The 13,784-nt window shown below is 57.5% G+C and overlaps 1 protein-coding gene across 1 annotated transcript in view; it reads right to left on the reverse strand.

Annotated features, from left to right (window-relative positions):
* Positions 1–13,784, reverse strand: part of LOC149913221 (uncharacterized) — a 41,634-nt gene that overhangs the window by 14,785 nt on the left and 13,065 nt on the right. Inside the window, 5 exon segments of the mRNA XM_090130394.1 lie at positions 2,391–2,492; positions 2,494–2,539; positions 5,952–6,171; positions 9,516–9,682; positions 13,415–13,692. Coding sequence (XP_089986520.1) covers positions 2,391–2,492; positions 2,494–2,539; positions 5,952–6,171; positions 9,516–9,682; positions 13,415–13,692 — 813 coding nt within the window.

The raw sequence follows: 13,784 nt of genomic DNA on the forward strand, positions 1-13,784 counted from the left end.
AAAGATCTCCCCAAAATCCCATAGAAACTCCCAAAATCCCATAGGAAACCCCAAACCCCACAGATCCCCCACCCCAAAAAAAACCCCATAGGAGCTCCCAAAACCCCACAGATGCCCTGCAGACCCCAAAAAACCCCAAACCCTACAAATCCTCTCCTCGAAACCCTACAGGAGGCCCTCCCACCCCAAAATAATGGGATTTCTCCCCAAAACAATAGGATTTCCCCCCAAATCGATAGGATTTCCCCAAAACAATAGGATTTCCCCAAAACAATAGGATTTCCCCCCAAAACAATAGGATTTCCCCCAAAACAATAGGATTTTCCCCGAAAACAATAGGATTTCCCCCCCAAATTGTGGGATTTCCCCCAAAACAATAGGATTTCCCCCCTAGATAATAGGATTTCCCTCAAAATCAATAGGATTTCCCCCCCAAACAATGGGATTTTCCCCCCAAATAGTGGGATTTTCTCCCTAAACAATAGGATTTCCTCCCAAACAATGGGATTTCCCCCACAAACAATAGGATTTCCCCCACAATTAGTGGGATTTCCCCCAAAATCAATAGGATTTCCCCCCAAACAATGGGATTTCCCCCCCAAACAATGGGATTTCCCCCCTAAACAATAGGATTTCCCCCACAATTAGTGGGATTTCCCCCAAAATCAATAGGATTTCCCCCCAAACAATAGGATTTCCCCCCCCAAACAATAGGATTTCCCCCAAACAATAGGATTTCCCCCCAAAACAATAGGATTTCCCCCCTAAACAATGGGATTTCTCCCCAAAACAATAGGATTTCCCCCCTAAACAATGGGATTTCCCCACAAAACAATAGGATTTCCCCCCAAAAAGTGGGATTTCCCCCCTAAACAATAGGATTTCCCCCCAAAACAATGGGATTTCCCCCCCCAAACAATGGGATTTCCCCCCTAAACAATAGGATTTCCCCCACAAATAGTGGCATTTCCCCCAAAATCAATAGGATTTCCCCCCTAAACAATAGGATTTCCACCCAAACAATAGGATTTCCCCCCCAGATAATAGGATTTCCCCCAAAATCAATAGGATTTCCCCCCCAAACAATGGGATTTCCCCCGCAAACAATGGGATTTCCCCCCTAAACAATGGGATTTCCCCCCCAAATAGTGGGATTTCCCCCCAAACAATGGGATTTCCCCACAAAACAATACGATTTCCCCCAAAATAGTGGGATTTCCCCCCCAAACAATGGGATTTCCCAACAAACAATAGGATTTCCCCCCAAACAATAGGATTTCCCCCCCAGATAATAGGATTTCCCTCAAAATCAATAGGATTTCCCCCCCCAAACAATGGGATTTTCCCCCCAAATAGTGGGATTTCCCCCAAAATCAATAGGATTTCCCCCCAAACAATGGGATTTCCCCCCAAAACAATGGGATTTTCCCCCCAAATAGTGGGATTTTCCCCCTAAACAATAGGATTTCCCCCCAAACAATAGGATTTCCCCCCCAAACAATAGGATTTGCCCCTAAATAGTGGGATTTCCCACCAAACAATGGGATTTCCCCCCTAAACAATAGGATTTCCCCCCCAAACAATGGGATTTTCCCCCCAAATAGAGGGATTTTCTCCCTAAACAATAGGATTTCCTCCCAAACAATGGGATTTCCCCCCAAACAATGGGATTTCCCCCCCCAAACAATGGGATTTCTCCCCAAAACAATAGGATTTCCCCCGTAAACAATGGGATTTTCACCCCAAACAATGGGATTTCCCCACAAAACAATAGGATTTCCCCCAAAGAATAGGATTTCCCCCAAAACAATAGGATTTCCCCCCTAAACAATAGGATTTCCCCCCTAAACAATAGGATTTCCCCCACAATTAGTGGGATTTCCCCCAAAATCAATAGGATTTCCCCCCTAAACAATAGGATTTCCACCCAAACAATAGGATTTCCCCCCAAACAATAGGATTTCCCCCCCCAGATAATAGGATTTCCCCCAAAATCAATAGGATTTCCCCCCCAAACAATGGGATTTCCCCCCCAAACAATGGGATTTCCCCCCAAACAATAGGATTTTCCCCCTAAAGAATAGGATTTCCCCCCAAACAATAGGATTTCCCACCTAAACAATAGGATTTCCCCCACAATTAGTGGGATTTCCCCCAAAATCAATAGGATTTCCCCCCTAAACAATAGGATTTCCACCCAAACAATAGGATTTCCCCCAAAATCAATAGGATTTCCCCCCAAACAATGAGATTTTCCCCCTAAACAATAGGATTTCCCCCCAAATTACAGCATTCCACCCCCCCCCCCCCAAACCCTTTTACCCCCCCCCCTCCCGGCCCCCCCAAACGCCTTATGGGACGAGCCCGAATATTATGGGATGGCTGCTCACCCTATAAAGCAATGGGCGGCCGCCAGCACCCAGCGCTCAGCCACCAGCGCCCCCCCGCAGCGCCGCCCCCCCGGCAGCTGAAGGCTGATGGCCCAGGGCCACCGGGGGGGGGGGGGGGGACAAACTGGGACCCCCCTGCATCCCACAGCCTGGGGGGGGGACAAAAGGGGGGGGTTGGGGTCAGGGGGGGGGGTTATGGGGTCGGCATCCCGAAATTGGGGGATTAATGGGGGTCTTCATTGGGGTTATGGGGGTTTAATGGGGGGCTGGGGGGGGTTTTGGGGTCGGCATCACAAAATTGGGGGCTTCGGGGGGGGCTGGGGGGGTTATGGGGTTGGCATCACAAAATTGGGGGCTTCGGGGGGGGGCTGGGGGGGGTTATGGGGTCGGCATCACAAAATTGGGGTCCTTTAGGGGGTCTTCATTGGGGTTTCGGGGGTTTAATGGGGGGCTGGGGGGGGTTATGGGGACGAAATCCCGAAATTGGGGGAGTAATGGGGGGCTGGGGGGGTTATGGGGTCGGCATCCCGAAATTGGGGTCCTGTAGGGGGTCTTCAATGGGGTTTGGGGGGTTTAATGGGGGGCTGGGGGGGTTATGGGGTCGGAAACCCCGAAATTGGGGGTTTAATAGGGGGCTGGGGGGGGTTATGGGGTCGGCATCCCAATATTGGGGTCCTGTAGGGGGTCTTCATTGGGGTTTCGGGGGGTTTAATGGGGGGCTGGGGGGGGTTATGGCTCGGAAACCCCAAAATTGGGGGTTTAATGGGGGGCTGGGGGGGGGTTATGGGGTCGGCATCCCAATATTGGGGTCCTGTAGGGGGTCTTCATTGGGGTTTCGGGGGTTTAATGGGGGGCTGGGGGGGGGTTATGGGGTCGGAAACCCCGAAATTGGGGGATTAATGGGGGGCTGGGGGGGGTTATGGGGTCGGCATCCCAATATTGGGGTCCTGTAGGGGGTCTTCATTGGGGTTTCGGGGGTTTAATGGGGGCTGGGGGGAGTTATGGGGTCGGAAACCCCGAAATTGGGGGTTTAATAGGGGGCTGGGGGGGTTATGGGGTCGGAAACCCCAAAATTGGGGGCATCGGGGGGGACTGGGGGGGGTTATGGGGACGAAATCCCGAAATTGGGGGAGTAATGGGGGGCTGGGGGGGTTATGGGGTCGGCATCCCGAAATTGGGGTCCTTTAGGGGGTCTTCATTGGGGTTTTGGGGGGGTTTAATGGGGGGCTGGGGGAGGTTATGGGGTTGGCATCACAAAATTGGGGGCTTCAGGGGGGGGCTGGGGGGGTTATGGGGTCGGCATCCCAATATTGGGGTCCTGTAGGGGGTCTTCATTGGGGTTTCGGGGGGTTTAATGGGGGGCTGGGGGGGGTTATGGCTCGGAAACCCCAAAATTGGGGGTTTAATGGGGGGCTGGGGGGGGGTTATGGGGTCGGCATCCCAATATTGGGGTCCTGTAGGGGGTCTTCATTGGGGTTTCGGGGGTTTAATGGGGGGCTGGGGGGGGGTTATGGGGTCGGAAACCCCGAAATTGGGGGATTAATGGGGGGCTGGGGGGGGTTATGGGGTCGGCATCCCGAAATTGGGGGTTTAATGGGGGACTGGGGGAGGTTATGGGGTCGGCATCCCGAAATTGGGGTCCTTTAGGGGGTCTTCATTGGGGTTTTGGGGGGGTTTAATGGGGGGCTGGGGGAGGTTATGGGGTTGGCATCACAAAATTGGGGGCTTCAGGGGGGGGCTGGGGGGGTTATGGGGTCGGCATCCCAATATTGGGGTCCTGTAGGGGGTCTTCATTGGGGTTTCGGGGGGTTTAATGGGGGGCTGGGGGGGGTTATGGGGTCGGCATCCCAATATTGGGGTCCTTTAGGGGGTCTTCATTGGGGTTTCGGGGGTTTAATGGGGGGCTGGGGGGGGTTATGGCTCGGAAACCCCAAAATTGGGGGATTAATGGGGGGCTGGGGGGGGTTATGGGGTCGGCATCCCAATATTGGGGTCCTGTAGGGGGTCTTCATTGGGGTTTCGGGGGTTTAATGGGGGCTGGGGGGAGTTATGGGGTCGGAAACCCCGAAATTGGGGGTTTAATAGGGGGCTGGGGGGGTTATGGGGTCGGAAACCCCAAAATTGGGGGCATCAGGGGGGGACTGGGGGGGGTTATGGGGACGAAATCCCGAAATTGGGGGAGTAATGGGGGGCTGGGGGGGTTATGGGGTCGGCATCCCGAAATTGGGGTCCTTTAGGGGGTCTTCATTGGGGTTTTGGGGGGGTTTAATGGGGGGCTGGGGGAGGTTATGGGGTTGGCATCACAAAATTGGGGGCTTCAGGGGGGGCTGGGGGGGTTATGGGGTCGGCATCCCAATATTGGGGTCCTGTCGGGGGTCTTCATTGGGGTTTCGGGGGGTTTAATGGGGGGCTGGGGGGGGTTATGGGGTCGGCATCCCGAAATTGGGGTCGTTAATGGGGGCTTCTGGGGGGGTTATGGGGTCGGCATCCCGAAATTGGGGGATTAATGGGGGACTGGGGGGGTTATGGGGTCGTCATCCCGAAATTGGGGGCTAATGGGGGTTTTCTTTGGGTTTGGGGTTCTCTATACAGTAACCAATGGGGTTTGGGGTTCCCTATGGGGCAACCAATGGGCTTTGGGATTCTCTATGGGTCAACCAATGGGCTTTAGGTTTCTCTATGGGGTATCCAATGGGATTTGGAGTTCTCTATGGGGCAACCAATGAGTTCTGTGGTTCCCTACAGGTCAACCAATGGGCTTTGGGGTTCCCTACGGGTCAACCAATGGGATTTGGTGTTCCCTATTGGGCAACCAATGGGCTTTAGGTTTCTCTACGGGTCAACCAATGGGATTTGGTGTTCTCTATGGGGCATCCAATGGGCTTTAGGTTTCTCTATGGGGTATCCAATGTAATTTGGAGTTCTCTATGGGCCAACCAATGAGTTCTGTGGTTCCCTACAGGTCAACCAATGGGATTTGGTGTTCTCTATGGGGCAACCAATGGGCTTTAGGTTTCTCTATGGGGTATCCAATGTAATTTGAAGTTCTCTATGGGGCAACCAATGAGTTCTGTGGTTCCCTACGGGTCAACCAATGGGATTTGGTGTTCTCTATTGGGCAACCAATGGGCTTTAGGTTTCTTTATGGGGTATCCAATGGGATTTGGTGTTCTCTATGGGGCAACCAATGGGCTTTGGGATTCTCTATGGGTCAACCAATGGGCTTTGGGGATCCCTACGGGTGAACCAATGGGATTTGGTGTTCCCTATTGGGCAACCAATGGGCTTTAAGTTTCCCTATGGGGCAACCAATGGGCTTTGGGATTCTCTATGGGTCAACCAATGGGCTTTAGGTTTCTCTATGGGGTATCCAATGGGATTTGGAGTTCTCTATGGGGCAACCAATGAGTTCTGTGGTTCCCTACAGGTCAACCAATGGGATTTGGTGTTCTCTATTGGGCAACCAATGGGATTTGGGGTTCCCTACGGGTCAACCAATGAGCTTCGTGTTTCCCTACGGATCACCCAATGGGATTTGTGTTTCCCTACGCGGCCGCTCACCGGCGCACTTCCCGTCCTCCAGTCCTGGTGGGGGCGCTGTGGACGAGTTGACGAACGCCCCGTACGGCGCCAGGTTCCTCCTCAGCCAGCCGGCGTGTTCCGCCAGCGCCGTGGCCAACACGGGGCCGCTGGCCCGGCCGCAGCCGACGGCGAAACTCAGAACCCCGGCCTGAACCCAGCGACCATCCGACAGGCACGACAGGGGGCCGCCCGAGTCCGCCTGGAGGGGGGGGGGGGGGGGAAGAGGCGCTCTGTAAGGGAGCTCCGTAGGGAACCATAGAGTCGGAGGGACCATAGAGAGTCGTAGAGAGTCGTAGGGAACCATAGAAATGCATAGAGAGTCGTAGGGACCATAGAGAGCCGTAGAGAGCATAGAGAGTCGAAGGGACCATAGAGATTATAGAGAGTCGTAGGGATCATAGAGACACATAGAGAGTCGTAGGGACCATAGAGTCGTAGGGACCATAGAGACACATAGAGAGTCATAGGGACCATAGAGACCATAGAGACACATAGAGAGTCGAAGGGACCATAGAGACCATAGAGAGCCATAGAGAGTCGTAGAGAGTCGTAAGGAACCATAGAGACCATAGAGATGCATAGAGAGTCATAGGGACCATAGAGACTATAGAGAGTCGTAGGGACCATAGAGACTATAGAGAGTCGTAGGGATCATAGAGACCATGGAGTGTCGTAGGGACCATAGAGACCATAGAGACACATAGAGAGTCAAAGGGAACCATAGAGACCGTAGAGACACGTAGAGAGTCGTAGGCACCATAGAGACTATAGAGAGTCGTAGGGATCATAGAGACCATAAAGATACATAGAGTGTCGTAGGGACCATAGAGACCATGGAGAGTCATAGGGACCATAGAGACCGTAGGGAACCATAGAGACCATAGAGAGCCATAGAGAGTCATAGGCACCATAGAGACCATAGAGATACATAGGGACCATAGAGACTATAGAGAGTCATAGAGACCATAGAGAGCCATAGAGAGTTGTAGGGAACCATAGAGACCATAGAGACCATAGAGAGCCGTAGAGAGTCGTAGGCACCATAGAGACCATAGAGACACATAGAGAGTCACAGGGACCATAGGGACCATAGAGAGCCATAGAGAGCATAGAGAGTCGTAGGGACCATAGAGATTATGGAGAGTCGTAGGGACCATAGAGTCGTAGGGACCATAGAGAGCCATAGAGACACATAGAGAGTCACAGGGACCATAGAGACCATAGAGAGCCATAGAGAGCATAGAGAGTCGAAGGGACCATAGAGATTATAGAGAGTCGTAGGGACCATAGAGTCGTAGGGACCATAGAGACACATAGAGAGTCGTAGGGACCATAGAGACCATAGAGACACATAGAGAGTCACAGGGACCATAGAGACCATAGAGACTGTAGGGAACCATAGAGAGTCGAAGGGACCATAGAGACCATAGAGAGTCGTAGGGACCATAGAGAGTCGTAGGGGCCATAGAGACACATAGAGAGCCACAGGGACCATAGAGACCATACAGAGCCATAGAGAGTCGTAGGGACCATAGAGAGCCATAGGCACCATAGAGACTATAGAGAGTCATAGAGACCACGGAGAGCCATAGAGAGTCGTAGGGAACCATAGAGACCATAGAGACACATAGAGAGTCGTAGGGACCATAGAGACCATAGAGAGCCATAAAGAGTCATAGAGACCCCATAAAGACCCCATAGAGATCCCATACAGACCCCATAGAAACCCACAGAAACCCCATAGAGACCCATAGGGAGCATAGATAGTCAGAGAGACCCATAGAGACCCATAGGGAACATAGAGACCCATAGAGACCCCATAGAGACCCCGTAGAGACCCACAGAGCCCATAGTGCCCCATAGAGCCCCATAGAGACCCCATAGTGCCCCATAGAGAATCATAGAGACCCCACAGAACCCCACAGAGCCCTCATAGAGACCCATAGAGACCCCCCAATATCCCCATACCCCCATACCCCCTCATTCCCCAATACCCCACCACACCCCCCCATATTCCCATAACCCTCATACCCCCCATCCCCCCCAAATCCCCCCCAATCCCCCCCATATCCCCCCATACCCCCCATACCCCCATAACCCTCACACGCCCCCATCCCCCACTCCCCCCCAAAACCCCCCTATACCCCCAACCCCTCCAAATCCCTCCAAATCCCCCCCATTCCCCATACCCCCCAAATCCCCCGATATCCCCCATCCCCCCCACCCCCCCCATTCCCCCCCATATCCCCCATCACCCCCATCCCCCCCAATCCCCCCATATCCCCATATCCCTATACCCACCATACCCCCCCATCCCCCCATCCCCCCAAATCCCCCCTATACCCCCCCATACCCCCATACCCCCCCATATCCCCCATCACCCCCATGTCCCCCAATCCCCCCCATATCCCCATCCTCCCTGATCCCCCCCATATCCCCCATCACCCCCACCCCCCCAATCCCCCCCATATCCCCAATACCCCCCATATCCCCCCCATAACCCCCATCCCCCCATAACCCTCACACCCCCCATCCCCCCCATCCCCCCCAATCCTCCCCAATGCCCCCCATATCCCCACCCCCCCCAACCCCCCCCATATCCCCCATCACCCCCATCCCACCCCAATCCCCCCCATATCCCCCATCACCCCCACCCCCCCCCAAATCCCCCCCATATCCCCAATACCCCCCATATCCCCATCCCCCTCCAATCCCCCCCATATCCCCCATCACCCCCACCCCCCCCAAATCCCCCCCATATCCCCACCCTCCCCAAACCCCCCCATATCCCCCATCACCCCCACCCCCCCCCAAATCCCCCCCATATCCCCATATCCCCAATACCCACCATATCCCCCCATCCCCCCCAAATCCCCCCTATACCCCCCCATATCCCCAATACCCCCCATATCCCCCATCACCCCCACCCCCCCCCAAACTCCCCCATATCCCCATATCCCCAATACCCACCATATCCCCCCCATCCCCCCCAAATCCCCCCTATACCCCCCCATATCCCCAATACCCCCCATAACCCTCACACCCCCCATCCCCCCCAATCCTCCCCAATCCCCCCCATATCCCCAATGCCCCCCATATCCCCCCCATACCCCCATCCCCCCCAACCCCCCCCATATCCCCAATACCCCCCATATCCCCCCCATCCCCCCCATACCCCCATAATCCCCCCATACCCCCATCCCCCCCATAACCCTCACACCCCCCATCCCCCCCAATCCTCCCCAATCCCCCCCATATCCCCAATACCCCCCATATCCCCCCCATAACCCCCAACCCCCCCATCCCACCCCAATCCCCCCCATATCCCCCATCACCCCCAACCCCCCCATCCCACCCCAATACCCCCCATATCCCCCATCACCCCCAACCCCCCCAAATCCCCCCCATATCCCCATATCCCCATACCCCCCGTATCCCCATCCCCCTCCAATCCCCCCCATATCCCCCATCACCCCCACCCCCCCCCAAACTCCCCCATATCCCCATCCCCCCCATACCCCCATACCCCCCCCCCCCATTTACCTGACAAGCCCCCCGCCCCCCCTGGCTGCCCCCAGCGCAGACCATCCCCTTCTTGGCCGGCCTCATCAGGTCCCTTCGCCGCAGGTTGGAGTGCAGGCAGTTACAGATGGGGGGGCTCAGGAGATCCTGGGAAACCTTTTGGAGGGGCTGGTCCGCAGGGAGGGACACTGCGGGGGGGGGGACAGAACCATGGGGGGCTGGGGGGGGGGGGGCTATGGGGGGGCTGGGAGGGGCTGGGAGGGGGCTATGGGGTGAAATGGGGGGCTATGGGGGGTTGAGGGGGGGCTATGGGGTGAAATGGGGGGCTATGGGGGGTTGAGGGGGGGCTATGGGGGGCTTGGGGGGGGACTAAGGGGGGCTATGAGGGGCTGGGGAGGGGGCTAAGGGGGGCTAAGGGGGGCTGGGGGGGAGTATGGGGGCTGGGGAGGGGGCTAAGGGGGGCTATGGGGGGCTATGGGGGGCTGGGGAGGGGCTGGGAGGGGTTGGGGGGGGCTATGGGGTGAAATGGGGGGCTATGGGGGCTTGAGGGGAGGTTAGGGGGGGGACTAAGGGGGGCTATGGGGGGCTGGGAGGGGCTGGGAGGGGCTGGGGGGGGCTATGGGGTGAAATGGGGGGCTATGGGGGCTTGAGGGGTGGTTAGGGGGGGGACTAAGGGGGGCTATGGGGGGCTGGGAGGGGCTGGGAGGGGCTGGGAGGGGGCTATGGGGTGAAATGGGGGACTATGGGGGGTTGAGGGGGGGTTATGGGGTGCTTGGGGGGGGACTAAGGGGGGCTATGAGGGACTAAGGGGGAGCTATGGGGGGCTAAGAGGAGCTATGGGGGCTGGGGAGGGGGCTAAGGGGGGCTAAGGGGGGCTGGGGGGGGGCTATGAATGGCTGGGGAGGGGGCTAAGGGGGGCTATGGGGGCTTGGGGGGGGAGTTGGGGGGCTGAGGGGGGGCTATGGGGGCTGGGGAGGGGGCTAAGGGGGGCTATGGGGGGCTATGGGGTGAAATGGGGGGCTATGGGGGGTTGAAGGGGGGCTGGGGGGGTTAAGGGGGGCTATGGGGGGCTATGGGGTGAAATGGGGGGCTATGGGGGGCTATGGGGGCTGGGGGGGGGTCAACGGGGGCTATGGGGGGTTGAGGGGGGCCGGGGGGGGGACTAAGGGGGGCTATGGGGGCTTGTGGGGGGCTAAGGGGGGGACTAAGGGGGGCTAAGGGGGGCTATGGGGGGCTGGGAGGGGCTGGGTGGGGGCTATGGGGGGCTATGGGGGGCTAAGGGGGGTTGGGGGGTCTATGGGGGGGTGCTATGGGGTGCTAGGGGGGGCGAAGGGGGGCTATGGGGGGCTGGGAGGGGCTGGGAGGGGTTGGGGGGGCTATGGGGTGAAATGGGGGGCTATGGGGGGTTGAGGGGGGCTGGGGGGGCTATGGGGGGCTATGGGGTGCTATGGGGGGCTATGGGGGGGTGTGGGGAGCTATGGGGTGCTATGGAGGCTTGAGGGGGGCTATGGGGGGGTGTGGGGGGGCGTGGGGGGCTATGTGGGGCTGAGGGGGGCTGTGGGGCTGCTGTGGGGCAGTGCTATGGGGATGAATATCTATGGGATCCCAACGCCCCCCAACCACCCCATCCCAACCTATGGGATCCCACTGACCCCTACATCCATCTATGGGGTCGCAACGCCCCCCAACCACCCCATCCCAACCTATGGGATCCCAACCACCCCATCCCAATCTATGGGGTCGCAACGCCCCCCAACCACCCCATCCCAACCTATGGGGTCCCAACGCCCCCCAACCACCCCATCCCAACCTATGGGATCCCATCGACCCCCAACCACCCCATCCCAATCTATGGGATCCCAACCACCCCATCCCAACCTATGGGATCCCACTGACCCCTACATCGATCTATGGGATCCCATCGACCCCCAACCACCCCATCCCAATCTATGGGATCCCACTGACCCCTACATCGATCTATGGGATCCCATCGACCCCCAACCACCCCATCCCAACCTATGGGATCCCACTGACCCCTACATCGATCTATGGGATCCCATCGACCCCCAACCACCCCATCCCAATCTATGGGATCCCACTGACCCCTACATCGATCTATGGGGTCACAACGCCCCCCAACCACCCCATCCGAACCTATGGGATCCCAACCACCCCATTCCAACCTATGGGATCCCATTGACCCCCAACCACCCCATCCCAATCTATGGGGTCACAACGCCCCCCAACCACCCCATCCCAACCTATGGGATCCCACTGACTCCCAACCACCCCATCCCAACCTATGGGGTTGCAACGCCCCCCAACCACCCCATCCCAATCTATGGGGTCCCAGCCACCCCATCCCTGTCTCTGGGATCCCACTGACCCCCGACCACCCCATCCCAACCTATGGGATCCCAACCACCCCATCCCAATCTATGGGATCCCACTGACCCCTACATCGATCTATGGGGTCGCAACGCCCCCCAACCACCCCATTGCAACCTATGGGATCCCATCGACCCCCAACCACCCCATCCCAATCTATGGGATCCCAACCACCCCATCCCAATCTATGGGATCCCACTGACCCCTACATCGATCTATGGGGTCGCAACGCCCCCCAACCACCCCATTGCAACCTATGGGATCCCATCGACCCCCAACCACCCCATCCCAATCTATGGGATCCCAACCACCCCATCCCAATCTATGGGATCCCACTGACCCCTACATTGATCTATGGGGTCGCAATGTCCCTCAACCACCCCATCCCAATCTATGGGGTCCCAAAGCCCCCCAACCACCCCATCCCAATCCATGGGATCCCATCGACCCCCAACCACCCCATCCCAATCTATGGGGTCCCAGCCACCCCATCCCCGTCTCTGGGATCCCACTGACCCCCAACCACCCCATCCCAACCTATGGGATCCCATTGACCCCTACATCGATCTATGGGGTCGCAACGCCCCCCAACCACCCCATCCCAATCTATGGGATCCCATTGACCCCTACATCGATCTATGGGGTCGCAACGCCCCCCAAACACCCCATCCCAATCTATGGGATCCCACTGACCCCTACATTGATCTATGGGGTCGCAATGTCCCTCAACCACCCCATCCCAATCTATGGGGTCCCAAAGCCCCCCAACCACCCCATCCCAATCCATGGGATCCCATTGACCTCCAACCACCCCATCCCAATCTATGGGATCCCAACCACCCCATCCCCGTCTCTGGGATCCCACTGACCCCCAACCACCCCATCCCAACCTATGGGATCCCATTGACCCCTACATCGATCTATGGGGTCGCAACGCCCCCCAACCACCCCATCCCAATCTATGGGATCCCATTGACCCCTACATCGATCTATGGGGTCGCAACGCCCCCCAAACACCCCATCCCAATCTATGGGATCCCACTGACCCCTACATTGATCTATGGGGTCGCAATGTCCCTCAACCACCCCATCCCAATCTATGGGGTCCCAAAGCCCCCCAACCACCCCATCCCAATCCATGGGATCCCATTGACCTCCAACCACCCCATCCCAATCTATGGGATCCCAACCACCCCATCCCCGTCTCTGGGATCCCACTGACCCCCAACCACCCCATCCCAATCTATGGGATCCCACTGACCCCTACATCGATCTATGGGATCCCATTGACCCCCAACCACCCCATCCCAACCTATGGGATCCCAACCACCCCATCCCAATCTATGGGGTCCCAACGCCCCCCGACCACCCCATCCCAATCTATGGGATCCCATTGACCCCTACATCGATCTATGGGGTCGCAACGCCCCCCAACCACCCCATCCCAACCTATGGGATCCCATTGACCCCTACATTGATCTATGGGGTCCCAACGCCCCCCAACCACCCCATCCCAATCCACGTGCTCTCACCGTTCTCCGCCACGTTCCCCCACCCCGTGATCCAACACGGGGTCCCGAAGGCGAAGGGGTAACGGGGTTGGGGGAGGCAGATGATCCCCACGCGGGGTCCGAGGCTGACCGGGTTCTTCAGGCGAATCAAAGCCAAATCATGGCCGCCTTCCACCCTCCTGTAGGCCTCGTGCAGCACCACGGCCTCCACCGCCCTCTCCTGACCTCCGGAATCGTGGAGTCGGAGTCGCCCCACAACCACCTTCCAGGCTGTAGGGTCGGCGCGGCTCCCGTTGGGGCTGTGGGGTGGATGGGATCTTGGGGTCACACCGCGGTCCGGGGAGGTAGAGGTCCTCAGGGGGGGGTGGCATCAATGGGAACTTGTAGGGTT

The sequence above is a fragment of the Phasianus colchicus genome, chromosome 40 (assembly GCF_987193195.1).
Source record: "Phasianus colchicus chromosome 40, bPhaCol1.hap1.1, whole genome shotgun sequence".
NCBI lineage: Eukaryota > Metazoa > Chordata > Aves > Galliformes > Phasianidae > Phasianus > Phasianus colchicus.